General features: G+C 43.9%; 1 protein-coding gene and 1 non-coding gene across 6 annotated transcripts in view; one reads left to right on the top strand and one right to left on the bottom strand.

Annotated features, from left to right (window-relative positions):
• The window catches only part of PPEF1 (protein phosphatase with EF-hand domain 1), a 51,476-nt gene that overhangs the window by 27,272 nt on the left and 5,078 nt on the right, over positions 1-19,126 (bottom strand). The window contains exons 1-2 of one of the 5 annotated variants that reach the window (XM_057419681.1): positions 11,626-11,777; positions 1,501-1,676 (exon numbers count right to left, since the gene is read on the bottom strand). In XM_057419681.1, coding sequence (XP_057275664.1) covers positions 1,501-1,564 — 64 coding nt within the window. In that variant the 5' untranslated portion in view covers positions 1,565-1,676; positions 11,626-11,777. Of the gene's footprint in view, positions 1-1,436; positions 1,456-1,500; positions 1,677-3,225; positions 3,305-7,303; positions 7,769-11,625; positions 11,778-19,126 lie in introns of those variants that run through there. The other 4 variants (XM_057419678.1, XM_057419680.1, XM_057419677.1 and 1 more) reach the window with 4 other exon arrangements.
• TRNAV-UAC (transfer RNA valine (anticodon UAC)) lies at positions 13,041-13,113 on the top strand. The gene has a single exon. It is a non-coding gene; the product is annotated as a tRNA-Val (tRNA).

Raw genomic sequence — 19,126 nt, 5'->3', positions numbered from 1 at the left:
GGGGGGGTGCTTTTTTTGTTTTGGATTGGGTTTCTTTTTTTTGTTGTTTGTATTTTTGTGAGGGTTTTGTTGTTTTTAATTGTACTCACTACAGCGCTATTATTCTCAGGACTGAATTAGAACACGATTTTCACACTAGGCTAAACTGTATCTATAGAAATAATTGTTATCAGTTGCAGAAGGTCCCTACCCTACCTGTTAAATTAATGTTATTAATGCATTAGAGGGATGTACAGCCTCAGGCTGCAGACCAAATGATGGTTTGGCATCATTTGACTACTGCTGAAATGGAGAAAGAATATCACCCAGCAACTGAAGAAGACAAAACATTGTCAAGCACGCAACAAAATCATAAGCCAGCTTTGGGATAGCAAAGCCTGGCTCCACACCACTGTGTATTGATGGCTGTAAACCAAGGAAGAGTACAACTCCTCATGCCTGCTGCAAGCTTTTGTACCCTCAGAAATATTCCCAAATAACTTGTCTCTGAGGTCTTGCAAGAAACATATATGCACAGACACAAACCCAAAAGGGAAGGACAGCTTCTCAGTTAGAGGTATGTCTGACGCTCTAGGTGCTTCCGTGTTACTTCCACTGCTGTGACACAGTGCTGATGCTGCTGTGATAACCAAGCAGTGTACGCAAAGCTGAAGGCTACCCTTAAACCGGTCAGTTTGGATGCCTGTAAGTGCTCCTTCTTCTCAGTTGCCAGCTTCCTGTGACTTGTGTCCTGGCTTAGTAGCCAAAAAAGCCCTTCTTTTCAATCATGGCTGGTAGCATAATAATCTCCTAACACTATGCACAGTGCCACATAACATGGTTCCCGGCAGACCCCTAAATTGCGCTTTAATGACAAACCTTGAAAGAGAACACAAAGGATCTGAACAAAGGTCTGAGCTAATCCTGGAACCCATGTCCCTGTGCAAAAGCTGGTGCGGTATGATCAAAAGCAGGGAGATGAGACATTAGATTTTTAATTGAACATTTAACCAGGTACTGTGGAGACTTTCTACTCGGTGACTGACAATGGAGAATTGCAGGCCAGGCACTTGGTATGGCAGAAAACAGATTCTAAGAGTCATTATAATAGCTCTGCTTTACTACACTTATTTCATAACCAGGGTCACCCACCAGCAGGAAAACTGGGACAATTTGCCCAGAAATCCTGTGCTGTAAAAGGCTCTAAAAGTTCCCCCTCAATACCTTAATCCATATGTTTTGCTAGTAACACAGCAACACACATATATCTGAAATTTAGCTTCTGCCCCAGATGCTGTGAATCTTTTCCCAATCTGTAGATGTTAGAGGTGGTCTACAGTTGCCTTCTGACCTCAGCCAGCATCTAAAAGCTATGCACTCTTTTTAAAAGAAGATAATTATAAAGTAATTTTTTTTTCAACAAGTATTTTCACAACAGGACTGGGGGGAAACATTACCTTGCAATCCTCTTCTGGTGTTACAGAGATAACCACTGACCCTGAAGACAAAGGCAGCACTCACCGTTCTCTGATGTTCTGTCAGCTATAGAACTGCTGCACCCCATGGTTCCAATAATGCTTCCCATCAGTTTCAACTGCTGCTGATATGAAGCACGTGTCTTTCAGCTGTTATACACATTTCCTGTGTCATTCATTCAGTGATGAGGGTTATACCCCTCCAGGCTCTTCCTAGCACTGCTAACAAGGAAGGGAGTTGGAGGGAAAAAAAAGCAAAAAAAGAAAGCATTTGACAACACAGAATCTAAAATAGCTACAACTCGTAAGAAATTACTGTACAACATGTCTTGCAAAAACTGGACCTGATGAACCATACTTGGTTTCTTTTTCACATCTGATTACTATCAGCTTGCATTCAAGACTGAAGAACTCAGTAATTAGTCCAGTTTACTCCTTACATGTTAGCTGGAAGTTAACGTGCAACTGCGATTTCCTGGTAGGAACAAGAGTAGTAAGGACAAGAGACTAGAGAGGCATGTTACTCTTCATTCTTGTGATTTGAAAATCAGAACTGCAGAATTCTAAGACTTTAAATTACATCTGATACTACTGCTAAAAAAAACCAAACCAACCCAAACCTGTATTGCTTTGAAAAGTGCCCTGCCACTGCATTTATCACTTTTCTCTCAGTGTCACCACCACCAAACTTGCAAGCTGAGATATTGCAATAGCAAATTGTTTCATCATCAGATTTCATTTAAATAAGCCATCCAATTTTCAGCTGCATTTCTAGTGAAACATTGGCTTCACTATATAAATGATCAAAGTACATTTTGTAGTATGGCTTTTTTTTTATTTTTTCTCCTGGTACTTGCTTAGGTCTTCACTAAATGCTATTATTCACTAATGCAACACACTTCCTAACCAACAAGCTCAAATGAACACAATTCCTCCGAGATATAAGTTAATTTCTAAGTTACAAGAACATCACTGATGCTCTTATAGACTGAACTTTGTAGGAACTAAAGATTTCTTATATGATCACGCTGATTCCCCTCTCTCCCTGTCTCCAAGGATACAGGTTTCTCTCTAGCATATCTGATGTCTAAATTATTGCATTTGTTATTTTGTTTAATTGATATTCCTTTTGACCTTTAAAACAAAGAAGAAATTCATTAGCATAAGATGAATGTTTAACTACTATTATTTTATTTTGCCTTTAATAGCAGAAGTAAAAGTAACAGGATAAGAGAAAAAAACAAATACATAATTAACCTATTTTTAATCTCAACAGGTATTTATTGTTGCAGGACTATTTACAGTGTTGATACATTTTCTTATATAATGTCCTGTTATGTTATATTAATATTGCAGAACTCTTTATAGTTGTGGGGCTATTTTTCAGCATCCCACAACACAAAGGCATCCTACACTTGAGCTGGGTCTCCCACCTTCTGAGTCAGTATTTATTTTAGGAAAGAGGGATTTTCATTTTTTTTTCCCACAATGGACTGCTTTTCTTCCCTCCGAAGGAGCTATCATGAAATCCAAAAAAAAAGTGCTGTAACATTAATTTTGAGCCAGTCAGTGGCTTTGTCAGCATCAGACACACTGACATTGCTAATAGCTCAAATTTGTCTTATCTCCAAACAATTGTTGTTCTCCTGAATACTGTCTCCTCGCTTGCCCTCTTAGGGGAATAAGATTTGGTGTTAGTTCATCTCAAACCAACCAGCCACGACTTGAACTGTGATCTGAATACTAGAACCAAGAGCAAAATAGAGCATACGATCTAAGTCCTGTTGCAGCAAGATGATCTTCAGCGTGTGCCTTGCAACTGGGTAACAGGAACACCAAACAAAACCATCATGTTTCTCAGGATGCCACCCAAGCCACAGCTAACAATGGTCTGACCCAAGAAACAGGGATCTGAATCATCATTGTAACCTACTTTCAATGACTTAAGCTTTTCTCCCGGGCACCTCCACTCTTCCCTCCACCTACCTCTAAATTCATGGACTACTAACACCTCCTTGAGCAAAGAAATAAAAAAGATAGAGGCATAGGGACATAAATTTTATGGTGATAGCAGTAAATGAATCCTGAAACATACACTCAAATCTTGGAGGAAAAGTTGCACAAAAATATCCATCAGTAAACACCTGAAAAAGGATAAATCTGACAATCAAAGAACTAGTCCACGGGAATAATCATCACCTTCAGTCCCAGTATCTGCATCCTAAAATGGGCATAGCGAACATTCAAACTACTACCTTATTTCTGATGGCTTCTTAGGTAACTACAGAGCCATCCCGGCCACCGACCTGCACAACCAGACTCCAGAGCAGCCACACCTATTGAAGACTCCAGCAAGCAGGGTCTCCAACCAGGCCCAGCAAGTTCACTTTCTGCCCTTCTTGTCTGACTAAAGAATCATGAACAAGTGGAACAAGCCTCTGTGGAAAAATTCAGTGTCTCCTCCAGGCCACGGCTCTTCATTGCTCAAAAATGAGCCCCTCCACAAGGAGAAATCCCTCCTCTCCTGCCCAGCCCCCATGCCCCCCCACCCCCCCAGTTATGCTGGTTCAAGCCAACTCCTGTGCCAGGCCAAACCCTGCCTTCCTGAACAAAGACATAGAAAAATACCAGGCAAAGGCCATGAATGCCTTCCATGGGGAAGAAGGTTGAAACCCAAGCATTATAGCATTAGAGTAATTTATGTGAGCTATTCACCGTGCAGTGTAGCAATGTCTGGTGAAGAATCATTTGCCGTTATAAAACTCCCCAAAATGCTGGACAGGGAAATGGAAAGCTAGGCTTTTACCAAGGTAATTACAAAGGCTTCAGAGATGCAAGGTAGCTGGATGAGAATTTGGGACATAATGCTGAGTTAGCATTCTGGATACTATGGCACTGGTATGCCATTAGAGAGAATCTGTCATGTTCACTAAAAAGCAGGCAGTAATTCAACATCTGCAAACTTGTTCCATTTTTTAGATATAACTACAAGAAACTGCTATATTTCTCTCAGTTCAGCAAAAAGGCAATTTTGGGATGGGTAAGCACTGAATACATTGCCCATCCACTGAAGCAAAATAAAATATCTTTCTAACCATGCCAATAGACATGGACCAAATTAAGCCAGGGTGGTATGTGCTGCTCCTTTTCTGGGTAAGAGTCACTGAAGGTTACACTGCAGCAAGTGCTCAGAAATTTGGGGTTCAGAGCCATATCTGGTGAGAGCCTGATTTACAGAGAGAATGAATCAGCACCATTTCAGCTGGATGTAATAGGTGCTGCACAAAATCAATCATGCCTCCAGTCTGTCAGTCACATAAAAACCTGGCTGCCTAAAGAATAATGGAAAACTTTTAAAGATTTACAGCTGACTTTTAATGAAATCAGGCTGCAGGTCCTTTGGGCAGAGTGCTATCCTTTCAAACATACCTTACCTTTTAAAATTACATGAGCTGTGCTACAGGCAGACAAATGTAAGCTAGATCAAGCCTGAGGATATTGAAGCCACACAAGTAAGAGCCACTGGGTTTTAACTTCTTATTCTTGCTTTGTTCCATTTGTTTCTTTGATCTTTTCCTGGGTAAGAGTCACTGAAGGTTACACTGCAGCAAGTGCTCAGAAATTTGGTGTTCAGAACCGTATCTGGCGAGAGCCTGATTTACAGAGAGAATGAATCAGCACCATTTCAGCTGGATGTAATAGGTGCTGCACAAAATCAATCATGCCTCCAGTCTGTCAATCACATAAAGACCTGGCTGCCTAAAGAATAATGGAAAACTTTTAAAGATTCTTTGATAAAGAATGAAAGGCTCCTCCCACCATTTTTGTTGGGATGGGAATTATGTTATTTCCTTTAAACTGCTACCTCAAGCAACATGCCTCCATTTCCTATTTCCTCCTCTCTCAACCATATTTGTGAACAGGTAGTTATGATCTCCTCCCACAACATGTCTTAGAAGGTACATGTGGTCAAAGAAATGATGAGATAGGGACATTTTTCTCCATTAAGATCAGATGGATGGGTGGGTGGGTAGATGCTTTCAGTGACAGGGGCTTTCCTTTGATCCCTTCTTGCTATCAATTTTTTAATTTTCTGTGATTCACAGACTTCCGTTAGAGTTGTTTTCCTTTGAAAATTAGGACTGCAGAGAACAGAGAGATACCATGACATGGGTTTGTGATTGATTTGCTTCTGTGCATTGCTTGGGGAATAAAGCAGGAAAGAGCAAAATGCTTAAGAAAGCCCAGACATTAAATCACAACACACAGGTTAGCACCTTTAGCGGGACAACTCTTCAAAACTGTCTTGTGGCCAGACTTGAGATTGTGAAGGATGGGAATCTAGAGATGAGTTAAAAATTTCATTATCTAAAAGACACACCCTGCAGAACGTGGGATGAAGCAGCCAAAGTCAACTAACAGAGTGAAAGAGAACCTTGTGATGCCACAAGAAATGTAATTTTGACATTAGCACTGAATTTAGTTTGACAAGGGACTGATATGAGAACATCAAACATAGGGAAAGCAGTATCTGTTTAGGTCTCTGTTATTTTACATCCATGGGATAAACTGACATTTCCATTCAGCGACTTCCAATGGTTACACGTATGTGAAAGAAAGGAGAAAGCCTTTTTGTTTACAGATAATTTCTTCAACCTGCTCAGAGAAACAAGGCTAAGCTCAATATAAAACTGAAGGCATCATTTCTAGCAGTGGCTTTGTTGGCAGATCTCTGTATTTGGGCCAAGGATCAATAGGGACTGGATGTAGTAAGATACCAGTAAGCCAGCAAAGCCTGACAGAGCATAGGATGAATATATAGAACAGCTCAATAAGGTGGACTCATATTCCCAAGCCCAAAAATGCTCTGCAAGAAGAAATAAAAGCAAGAGCTGCAAAGGTGTGAACATGTAGAGATTATTCAAGCAATTGCTGAGTTCAGGAACTACATGCAAATCCAAGGAGAACCGTAGAAAACCGATGGAAGAATGCCAGTTTGTGTTATTTACAATCAATAAAGAATACACTTACACAAAACATTTGCACATTTTTGTGCACAAAATAAACAAACAAAACAAGCAGCCCTATTTTTTGCACGGCAAGACTTTGGGCAGAATGTGTTTTAAAAAGAGAGGAAGTAGCAAACACAAGTGCACAAATGAGGTACAGATCACCCTGAATCCAAAGCTATCACATAATTTTCCAGAAATCCTAAATGCCTGTAGGGGGAGATTCCTCTCGGAAGCAAGGAGAAAACTCAAAATCCTGAAGCAAAGTTGGTTCTAGTAAACAGGAACCAACCAGAACATAAAAGTTAACATCCTTGTCTGAACCATGCATTGCCCTGCAGTTAATGAGCAGGGTCGTTAATTCTCCTTACTTGAAGGGGAGAAGGGGTGAAAGAGCAAAGCTCCAGAATGAACGTGTTAAAACTTAAGTCAGTTTAAATATTAAATTAATGCTTCAGCTGAAATTCATATTGGTTAATAAAATATAAGTTAAGCATCAGAAAAAGGTTCAAAATTATATTAAAAATAGTTTTTCCTAAAAACAAAACTACATGAAATACAGTAGTCCCAAAGCCAGCTGATTGCATCTGTATTCAGAAGTTCTGGATATCTGATCCAGTTCAGGTCAAACTTTATAGTCCAAAGCACACTGATTTTTCTCAGGGTAAAATCATACACAGTTACACATACGTCATTCCCTACACAGACATAAGATTAGGACAATTTGCTCTTTAAAAGTGAACTAAAATATACATATATACCCCACCCAAAGCTTACTTGTTTTTTTCTTTCTGCTTCAGCAATACCAATTTTTTTCTTTTTCTTTTCTATAAGGAGTACCTTTAGAAGATTCTTTTTTTTTCAGGAGAAAGCAGCCCCTTTTTGGCAGCAGAATTGCACAATGACGGGTGAGGCTCTGCAGAACAGGTGCTCGGATTCTCTCTGGGGTTCTGGAGCTAGGAGATGCAATGCACTTGCTCTCCACCTATTTAAACAGCTTCCTGAGAGTAAATTTCTTGAGCACAGCTCTTCAGAAACATTCAGGGGAAACGCTGTGTTCATCATTCAGCCTGATGTGCAAGCTCATGGCTGTAACCCTCCAGCTGCAGTGTATGCATGCTGTTGAAGAGCTGTTTTGTCAGCATGCACCCTGAATCTCAGGCAGAGAAAGGGATGGGCTGAAGTTATCTGCTTCACATCTGAAGTCACATGATCTCTCTCAAGAGGAATGGCCTTTCTGCTGTGATGAGGTGACGATTTGCATTTTAGCAGCTCTAGCACACTGAAAAATAACATAAGGGCTGTGCAGGTATTTGGTGATCTGGCATGGTTATGAAAGCCCTTAAGGAAAGAAAAACTGAATTTACGATGAGGCATTATATCTGCGTGTTAGCAAGACTGTTTTTTTCCAAAACACTCATACCCAGATAATAGGACCAGCATGAAGCACGCAAATCTTGTACTCAGAAGCAGTGCACTAACACCTGCACACTTCATTTCTTCATGTGTATTCACATGTTCTTCCATAAATGTGTGACTGAAATTCAGTGGACTCTGTTCATGCTTTGGCTTGTCTGCTCCTTGTGCAACTACTGGAAAGGGACTGAAGAAGCAGAGAACTCTGCAGTATGGCTCCCCCGTGCAGTCAAGAACCCATGGCACTGTACACTTTCAAATCGAAACCTAATCCCTGGCAGCAGGGCCCACAACTCCGAACCTAGCTCCTCACCTCGCTGATCAGGGACTCTCAGTCACTGCACAGGTGTCCTTTGCATGCCCAAGGTGATTTGTTACTGCCCACTGATCCACAAAGGCCCCTAAGGAACCTGCCATTTCAGGCAGTATACCGATACCGTGGGGACGCTGCCATTTTGAACACATACACCACTGAAAAATATAAATAGCAGTATAGTAACGACACTAATACAGTCTTGGGCCCAGTCTTCAACATCACTCATCTTCATTACACCACACTTTTCCCAAATGTGTCCTTCCAGACCCCTCCAAAAGCTGTGGAGAGGAGGCTTGCTGCTGTGCCAACTGATGGAACAGAGCACAGGAGCCACTTCTGTGGCATCAGTGCAGGGGCCTGACAATCAAAGCAAGATCTTGACCCTGCAGCCCCTCCCCCAAAGGCTAATAACACTGTAACATGGTATTTTCAGGGAAATTCTGCCATCAGTGTGGCGACAGTTATAGAAAGGCATCCACCACCACTGTGAAGAACAGTGATCAAATAATCTTTTGGGACAGAGACAGACAACTGCCCCTACTGTGATGTAACAGATGCATCTATTAATGTGCAAAAGATATTTAAAGTACCAAGCTAGCAAAGCAAAAGGTATATGTGAATGAACTGGTTTGATGGACTGAGCTAGTCCTTTGAGGTTCTGGAGTCCCAGACAAAAGCCTCCACTTTCAAAGCTGTTCCCCTCTTATGAGACAAGACAGTAAACGGCATATATATCAGGTGTGATAATTCTGCATGACCCAGAAGGGTTCTGATGTTTGTTTTTCTGGCAGGATGCACTTTCCCTGATCAGAGTTGCAGTAGCTAATCATTTATGTATGATCACTCTGTTCTGCCAAAATGCATGCAAGAAAAAATACATCACAACCTCTTTCGACTTCAGTCTGGGGATACACATTATTTATAAAACACTTACCGTACCTGATAAATTCATCTCTATTGGCATTAACCAAGATTTCTGCATAATGTGAGGCTATAAGGCATGTTCCAGTGGCCAACAAATCCATCAAAACATTTCATCCATTTAATGGAAGAGGAATCAAACCTTTAGCTGTTAGGTTCTATAGGACATAAAGTCTCCACTGCGTGTTTTCTTTTGTTATTCATGGAAGTTGTTAGCCCTCTGTCTTAGTGGTCTGACGTGACCAAGCAACCTGATAAAAAGTCAGTCCTGCTGGACTGAGCCACCTCTCCAGTTACCTACAGGTATCACAATAACATGCAACTTGAGGAAACACAAATATGCTTTCCAAATTAACCTTTCCCATTCAAGTCCAAGGATGTATGCTGTATCAAATGAGCATTCTCTTTTCCGCATAAGGCAAAGAGAACATACCAGTCCCACCAATAAAGTCTCACATACTACCGCTTTTTTGTTCAGCAGTCATGTATCACACACACACTTAAGATGCTGAAAGGGTTTTAGAATCAACAGTTGTAACAGAAAGTAGGCCAACACATGCTGCCAATATGTTGTTGAGCAGTCTGGCATGACAAGAAAAAACCCAGTTATGTGCAGGAATCGGGACATCCCTTTACAGACAACCCTTCTTGATCTAATAGCACGTACTCTGTTTTAAAATACTTTGGAAACATTAACCTCCCTAGCAAGCTTCCATGCAGGCATTCCACATACATAATTCAAATGCAGCCTCAGGCCTACTTCTCAGAAGTACCCACTACAAAGTGATGTAACTGATATTTTCAGAAAGACTAAAAATAATCATAGTCAAATTGAATGTGCTCCCTCTTGAGTCTTGACAATGGCTCCCCACCTTTTACCCTCCCTCAAAGAAGTATTTTTGAGTATTTTTTGAGCTTACAAAGCTCAAAGAAGTATTTTGAGGCAACCAAACAATTTTTTAAAATACCAAAGTATTTTAAAGTACTAGCCAGGGGACAAGGCCCTGCCTGAGGACCTGGATGTCCAGTCACAAACAGAAAGAATCAAAAGAATAGAAGAAACAAAGAGAGAAATAAATGTCCAGAACAATTTTAAGCTCTGCCTCAGTCAGTCAGATGACAGAAATGTGTTCTCACAAACCAGGAGGAGGTTAATTTGTGTGAATAGGAAAATAAATTCCCCCTTGACAACTCTGGGTGAGATGAGGAATAAAAGAGGTTAAAATTAGTATCGCTGGCAAAAAGAACACAAAATCAGAAATGTGAAACAAAGGCAGGTGCAGGGCCTCCAAACTCCTGAAGGCCAAGAAACTAATCCAGAACACTGTGCAAACATCAGGATCTTCTGATCATCTGTAAAAATTAGAACTTTTTTTTTTTTAGAAGAAGAATTTCCCAAATTATCAGTTGAATGCATATAATTCTGGGAAGCAATGACTAATGATATAATTTGCACAACTCTACCTCCCTCATGTTAGCTTCAGCCTCCACTTAGCGCCTGTAGAGATGATAGCTAGCTACAGCATTCAGGTTTTGCAGTCTTAGTAAAGCAACAAGAGGGAAAAGAAATAGGCATAAGAACTGCCTAGCAGCAGCTTGAGCTGCGTTTTGTTGGTCTGGTCAACCAAAAGCTGCACTGAGTGCAAAACCTACATCCTGAAGCCTCGAGCCTACCAGACGGTCTCTTCCGAAAAGGTGCCTGTGGCTAAATCAGGCTCATAAAGTCAGGAGGGTACACAGATTGGACTCACACATTAATGATCACTATGTAAAAGGGGTTTTTTATTTTTATATTTTTTTTAAGACTAGGAACTACTAAGTACAGCCATCACATACATGGTAGGGAGTCAGCAAAGTCTATGGAAATAATTTTCTTCACCTCTATTTTCATCTTCTCCTTATGAAATTGTTTTTAATGACAAAGACAAAATTTTCTACCTTCATTTGCTGCTTCAGCAATCAGTTTCAAGAGTCAAGGCAACTACAATATTTAGCTACAAACAATATATTTTTTGCTTACAGGCACCACATGCTTCTGAAAATTAACAAACTTACCTTTTACATTCCAAATTAATTCTTTGTAACTTTTAACCACAGTCCTATAAACATTGTACAGGTTCCTTAATGTGTACTTCTACAAGCCACGCCCTTTGGGATGTGAGGATTTAGCATGGTGAGGATTTAAGTATATAGTGAAAACCCCCTAAGAGATGACATAGGATGACATAAGAGATGCATTGTGTGATCCAACAGATGACAAAAAAGTTCCAGAATTAACGAATACCTGATGCAGACAGGCACAGAACTGCACAGATACAGCTGCTCTGTACCCTCACAGCAAGCCATCTTCTGCAGAAGATAACACGGTGAATCCACGGCCTAAATAATCTTGGATTACTGATGGGTGAGGAGGGTGTGAGCAGACAGTATGAGGAGCTCCATCAGGTTCCCTTTAGCAAAGAGACACCTACGGAACACTTAGGCCGCCTCGTACTGTAACCACACGTACCACAACATTTTGCAAAAACAACCCAGCTCCAGAGGAGGATCACGCACAACCTGACACACCGACCTGCGCAGTACCAACCACCGAGGGCTCCGGCCACGGAGAGTGAGAAGGTGAGCTGGTGAGCGCGGAGAGCCCCCTGCTGGCGGCGCGGTGCGGCACCGCACCGGGAGTCGGCCGCAGCACCGCCCGCTCCGCTCGGCCCCGCCCAGGACAGCCCAGCCCGTCCCTCCGAGCCGTGGCCGCCAGCGCCGCAGCTCGCCCGCCGACGGGATTCAGCGATGTGGGGGGTAATGACCGTTTCCAGGGGAGCTTTGCTTTACCCTGCTGGTGGTGAAAGAAAATTTCCGCTGTTCCGGGGTGGATTTTAGAAAGCAAAGGGTCTCGCTTTCACGCCTCGCTTTAAAAACATTCTGTAGAGTGTCACACGCTGTGCCTGAGGGGATAAATCGTAACTTTCGCACATCCGTTAGGCACCACGCAACAGCTTCCTCAAGGAAGCACTGACAAGCTCTGCCTTCTGTCTTAGCACGTTGCTCCAAACACTGCCTCCTGTGCCCATGAAACCATCCACACCTTCCTCCCGCACTGCCGGGAGGGCTGGAACACCCGCCGCCCGCGGAGGAACGCCTTCCCATGCCTGGCTGACTTGGGACCCACGCAGCCGCAGCCGCGCTCCTCCCAAGCAATAGGGGTGCTTCTGCGCCTCTCCCGGAGCTCAGCCTGCCTTTCCCATGCTCCGTCCAGCCCGCTGGGTGCGAGATTTAACGCACCAGTCCCGCTGTTTCCCTCTCACGTGGGAGAAGCGAGCGGCCAAGCACACCCAAGGGCAGTGGGATGTGCAGGAAGGCTGGCTGGCCAGCCATTTCCCAAGCCGGAGGTCACGGCGTTAGGAGCACGACGTACGGGTGCATAGAAACGGGGTGCTCGCAGTACCCGCTCCGAGCCTTAACGGGACTCTTGCCCTCCAGGCTCGTTACCTGCCCCAGCGCCGGGTTTGGCGGGGCAGATAAGGGCCCGAGGGCGGGAGCTGAAGGGCTCTAATGCGTGGAGATGCATGCCGACACTGAAGTCGCGCATAAAACCTTACCTGTGCCTTCCCTACCGTGAGAGCTACTAAAGCGATTTACCCCCTTCACTGCTCCTCTGTAGCTAGCTGAGGGGCAGAAGACGCATTAGGGTGATTTTTAATGACTACATTTTTAATTAACCAGCGATTTAAAACGAAAATTAAAAAAGGGCAAACAAAAGCCGCGGCTGCAGAGGCCTGACTCCTCCTCCCTCACATGTTGTCCCCGCTACACTCTTCACGCTCCCAACGGCTGCGCTCCCCCGGCCCTCCCCCCGGCTTCGAGCGCAGGAGGCGCCCCAGTGTCTGATCACATAGGGGTAGTCCCGCGAAGCAGGGCGTATGTGGCGGTTCCATAGTGTAGTGGTTATCACGTCTGCTTTACACGCAGAAGGTCCTGGGTTCGAGCCCCAGTGGAACCAGCGCCGCTGGTTATTTTCGTGCTTTCCCCCTCAATTTTTCGTCGTTTCCTATAGAGCGATGAGTCTCTGCTTTCTACTCCCCCCCCCCCCCCCCCCGCCCCAAGACGGGCAACCTTATAAGCGTGTAAAGAAAGGGTAAGCCCTGCCTGCGGCAGAAGTGGAAGGTGAGGGGAGTGGAAAGGCTCCTCAAGCAGGAAACTCCCTTCCACAGGCCCTGTTCAACAGAGTAATTTTTCTAAGAGTATGACCATAATTTGGGGTTGTTTGGCCTGGAGAAGACAGACCTAACTGCAGCCTTTCAGTTCTGAAAAGGAGAGACTTTCAGCAGGGCTTGTTGCGATAGGACAAGGAGTAATGTTTTTAAACTAAAAGAGAGGAGATTAAGGCTCGATGTGAGGAAAACATTCTTGACAATAAAGGTGGTAAAATACTGGCTCAGGTTGCCCAGAGAATTGGTGGTGTACCACCCCTGGGGACATTCAGGGCCAGGCTGGATGTGGTTCGGAGCAACCTGATCTAGTTGAAGATGTCCCTGCTCATGGGAGGGGGGTTGGACTAGATGACCTTTGAAGGTCCCTTTCAACTTAAACCATTCTATGATGCTGATTTTATGATTCTATGATTTAGCCAATGTTGCTGCAGTGCTTGCTTTTTTCCTCTAAAAAGCTCGATTTCCTGCAACAACATCAACCAAAATGCAAAGAGACCCAGCAAGGGCTGGCTTGTGCCAGCGCCCTGAGGTACCGAAGCAGCTGGTGCTTTCTCCACCTGTCTGCCCAGCATGGCTCTGCGAGACAGGATTTATGGGGTTTAAATCTGGTCGCTCACCTTACAGTACTCCCTGAGCACCAGTTTTGTGGTGGTCAGTAGCCCCCATGCCTCTGGTGCAGTAGGGATGCCCAGGGTAGAGCAGGGGCTGTGGGCCTGTCTGCACTGAGGCCTTTCTGAGTGTCACCTGGAAGGGGAAACAGGTAGATGGAAGCCTAATAAAAGTGTTACCCCTTCTTTTAAGTCTGCCTGATACAGGAGCTCTTGGGGGCCATTTTGCATCTTCCCATGGACCCCTTCTCACTGTTGCAGCTTAGGCCGGGGCTGGCTGCTGCAGAAAGGTGCAGATGGGGCCTCTCCCTGCCACAGGTCAGAGGCTTCATCCTCAGCAGCAAAAGAGGAGTCTTTTCTCGACAGCATGGTCTTGCTATGGTCCCTGGGCTGGGTAACCAAGGGGACTACAGGGACCAGAGGCAGCCTTGGAGGCAGAGGGGAGGAGCCTGTGCCTCCTCCCAGGTAGGGTGTGCGAGCATCCACATAGCGGTGGTGAAGGCTGCAGCTCAATGCATCCCCAAGGAAAGTTTTCTCCAGGGCAGACTGGAGTTTTCACTGTTTCACTGTTGCTTTCACCTCTGTGCTTGGAGAAGTGTTTGAGTACAGGAGAAAAACTGTTTTCCCCTGTACTGCGTGTATTGCTGATTTTATTAATCGAGAAAGAAGAAGCCATCTGAGCTTGCCTTGGAGCAGTTTGAGTTATTATGTGTTGTCTCATTTTGCACATGCAAGCCTTTAGAAAAGGGTAACCTCTGGGCATGGATGCTGCCATGGCATTTGTCTGTGCATGGGAGCCCTGATGAGTGCTGGGGCTAAAACACCTCTGCAGAAGGAGGAAGCTCCTTAGCTCTGCTGATCAGAGCAGGAGGGTGTGATTTACTTATCATAAAGATGAAAGAGAAAAATCGGCTTAGCTGAAACTTCTCTTAATCATCATCATAAGAAAACTATGAATCCTTTGTCAGTGTTTGGTCTTACTTAAAGAAACACTCTGGGGTGTGGGCAAGTTGCAGTTACAAATTGCAGTGCAATGTGCAGATACCTGGACCAGGCTGCAAAAGCTATTTTGGGTAGAAGGCACACATATATTACATTGTAAGACCTAGCAGGGTAATTTCATAACGTTAAGCGCTGTAATGACACTAATGGCCTGTGTGTCCTGCAGCCTGGAAGTGCAGATGTCAGCTCTGGCTTTCCTCTGCTTAACTTGGTTAGAACTGTGTGTGCAGCCCCCGGGAGGTGAAGCCGAAGCAATGTATTCCATCTCTTGGGTAAACTGTCTTCCACAGATGGACACAGGCTCAAAGCTGAATCAGCTGTAGCTAGACTTTTCCTAATGTAGGGTTTGCCAGCTTTTGATGTAGGTACTTCCCATGTAATAGGGATGGTGGTCCCCATGGTGCCTACCCTGCCAATGACAGCCACAACTCCCCCAGCTGCATGCATAACAGGGTGAGTGGGCCTGATCCTGGTGGCCAGCACCAAATAACTACCTGCACTGTGTTTTCCTACATTTAGGGAAAAGGCTCCTTTTCAGAAGAGAACTTAAGCTCACACTTCAGGCTTGTGGAAAGAATATTTTATTTCAAGATACAGATCTTCTGCATGTGTAGACCATCATAGCTTCATCCATTTCAACAGGATCCAGCTCTTACCGGCTTGACTCAAGCTCTGAAAAGCGTTGGCAGTCTTGCTCTCAGCATGTCAGTATCCTTCTTCTGTGGTTCACACGTACATGTATAAATGTGTATTTTGTACATTCCCTAACTGTGCTAAAACCAAACCACACCAGTCACACATTTGCGCTGAGACACTGCATGTCGTGTGTGTTCAGCTCCCAGACGCGTGAATCTGTGTGTGCCGCTCTGATTTAGCTGTCTGGCAGTCTGACTTTGGGAGAAGCACAAAACCACTACATGGAGTTGCACTTCTCTCTCACACGAGTGCTTTTCTTACCTGCTTCCCTCTGAGGGCACACGTGCACACTGCCAGTCAGTCAAATGCCAGGAAGGCCTCCATGCACATATATGTGTTTTGGGAGCTCATAGATACACAGCTCTGCCATGATCAGAAGCAAATTCATTTCTCATAAGGAGAAAGCTATAGGCAGAAAGCACTAAGTCTGCATACAGTATTGGCATAGAGCTCCTTAAATGGTGGTGAGATGTATCTTTATCTGCTAACAAAGCCAGGCCAAAGTATGGACTGGAACACTGGCCTCCAGTGTTCCATGCTGTTTAATTCTTAGCAAACGCCTGGTAAAATTGTGGTTCAGGCCACCTAACCCAGCTGGGGAGGGACACATGCCAGGGAGCATCCCCAGGCAGGGTGTTGAACAGCCTCCATTCAATTTGTTCCCCCTGCTGCCATCCCAGGGGGTTCACACCCTTACAAACCCCCATGCCTTCATGTCATGCCCCTGGAAGTGCAAGCTGTACTCAAACTCATGTACTCAGAGCATTCCAATGGTGCAGGGCAGCCTTTGTATTATTTCCCACAATATGGGGGAAGAAAATACACCAAAATATCTGAGGACCATGAAAACATACCAAAATGTTTTAAAGCCAATGGGACACGAGCTGGACCTGGAGATGTGTGGCCAAGAGTGAACCTGCCCAGTCAGTTCCTGCCTCTGTTTTACACAGCACTGTGGGTATCACCAAACCTTCCTCCTTTGGACCGTTTGTACCAGCCATAGTTTTGTTCCATAATCAATGCCAGGCTAATTTTATCCTTTTCAATTTTATTTTATTTTATTTTTTTTTTTTAAGGGAAATGTAGCCCTATCTGGTACTATATTGTGTACTGGATTTAAATTGTTTTCTGTCTTCTATACCTGAAAGTATTTGTATGCTCACTAGGAATTAACTACATGATCAGTTAGCAATGTTGTCTGTAGTGGCAGCACAGTTTTGCTCTTTACAGTTACTAAAACGAAGGCCCACAAACACCATTAGACACAGAGGGTCTGAACTGTCTAGAGTTTTAATATATTTTAATATATTAAAGGCTCTTCTACTCTTCCTGTGAGCCAGTTCATTTTTTTTTTAATGCTACAGACACATTTTTAAACACAGATTGCACTTTTTTTTTGTAGGGAGGGAATTTTATAACTGGGAGCCACCAATCCTGACAGTGTACCTTTGGATGAAGTGTTCTTTGATAACAGCTGTGCTATTTCTGAACATGATCTCTGAGCTATTACATTCCTTACACAAAATCAAGACCTATTTGAAAGGTGGAGCTTACCATAACCCATGGCTGATTTTAAAATGCTTAGGGTGGTAGGAGAGAATTTGGTTTCACTTTTTAAAAGTACAGTAGGTGATTTCTCTTTGGGTGGGCAGCTCTGCCTCCCAGTGACCATGAGCTGAGAGGCTGAAGTTCTGATCTGGTTTTCCAAGAGATACGTGAATGAATGTATTTAGAGATTTTTAAGCTGGGATTTTCAAGACCATGGGACTTAAATACCAAGTGCTCATCAATGCAAAGAGAGAATAGATATCCAAGCGTCTTCAGCAGCTCTGGAAATTTTTGTCTCTGTAGCCACACTGCTTACTCACCCTGCCATGCACTGATGTTCCCTAGTGTTTGGGGTGAGTTGGCCCAGGTCCAAGAAGCAGGATGTCCATGTCCATTCAGGGGTCTGCCTGTGATTGCCTGTCCTCTTCTTTAGGGTAGATTAAAATGGGAAAAGTGTTGGGTTGAGCAGGTTAAACTGCTCAAGGCTGAGCAAAGCAGCAAGCCCCCTTGGCAGGAGGCTTGTCCCAGTCATGTCGCACACTCTGGCGAGGGCAGGATGCAGCACTGGAGGTGCATCTGCAGAGAGATGCTGTCCCTGACATCTCATTTAAAGAGCATTCCAAATATGTGGGTATCCAGAGGCAGGTGAGATGAATCCTGCCCAGTAGACTGTTTCCAAAAAGTCAGCATCCTTGTTTACACAGTGTTTTTGAATGGGTGTACACCAGAAAACTAGAGACAGGTCTAGTTTAATTCAGCAGCAGCATACATGATCTATGCAGCACTTTAATCTATTTTGCGTGCATACAATCTGAGATCTGAAACATAGAAAGCTGCTTCCGAAGCAATTACTTTCAAAAACCTTCATTAAAAAGTCACTGCTAATTGCACATAATTAACAGAGATTGGAGGAATGGGTGCAAGATCCACCAGAATCACTAGCAGTCTGTTTACGTCTTGAATCTTTCAGTCATTTTAAAATCAAATGTATAACTCTCTTTGACGTAAGCTGATTAGAGGGTACTATAGGTAGAACTGTTAGCAAAGGGAGGTTTACTTTTTTTGGTTTGAGATTTTTACAGCTCAGAAAGTAAACTACTGAAATGTGCAATTTCCATTTGATCTACTAATTGCAGTTTTCAACCCCTTGCTATTAGGTGACTAAAAGAGCATTAAGGTCAGGGCAGATTTCTACAGCTGTTATTAGGAAAGGCATTGATAGTGTAGAGGTAAATAACTGGGATGGAAGATAATGAATACATACCACATACAACAGACAATATATACTTGTCATGGTTTAACCCCACACAGCCCCACACAGCCCCTTGCTCACTTGCCCTTGGTGGGATGGCAGGATCATAAAAGTGAGAAAACTTGTGGGTTGAGATAAAGACACTTCAGCAGGTAAAGCAAAAAATGCACACACAAGCAAAGTAACCAAGGAATTCATTCACCATTTCCCATGGTCAGGCAGGTCCATCCCCAGGAAAGCAGGTCTCCTTCATGGTAATGATGACTTGGGAAGACAAACATCATCACTCCAAACATCCTCCCCTTTCCTTCTTTTTTCCCAGCTGTATATGCTGAGCATGATGCCATATGGTATGAAATGTACCTCTGGTCAGCTGGGGTCAGCTGTCCCAGCTGTGTCCCCTCCCAGCACCTTGTGCACCCTCAGCCTACTTGCTGGTAGGGTGGTATGAGAAGCAGAAAAGGCCTTGTCTCTGAGTGTAAGCACTGCTCAGCAATAGCTAGAACATCCCTGAGTTATCAACATGGTTTCCAGCACAAATCCAAAACACAACCCCATACTGGCTGCCATGAAGAAAATCAACTCTGCCCCAGCCAAAACCAGCACAACATTACATATATTTTATAAGCATTAGACAGCTACATTTCTACGGGGGGGGGGGGGGGGGGGGGGGTATGTGGTTTCTAGGTAGGTATG

The sequence above is a fragment of the Pezoporus wallicus genome, unplaced genomic scaffold (assembly GCF_028554395.1).
Source record: "Pezoporus wallicus isolate ANWC-B61680 ecotype Strahan unplaced genomic scaffold, APGP_CSIRO_Pwel_v1 contig_5767, whole genome shotgun sequence".
NCBI classification, from domain to species: domain Eukaryota; kingdom Metazoa; phylum Chordata; class Aves; order Psittaciformes; family Psittacidae; genus Pezoporus; species Pezoporus wallicus.
This window is presented reverse-complemented; position numbering and strand designations above follow the sequence as displayed.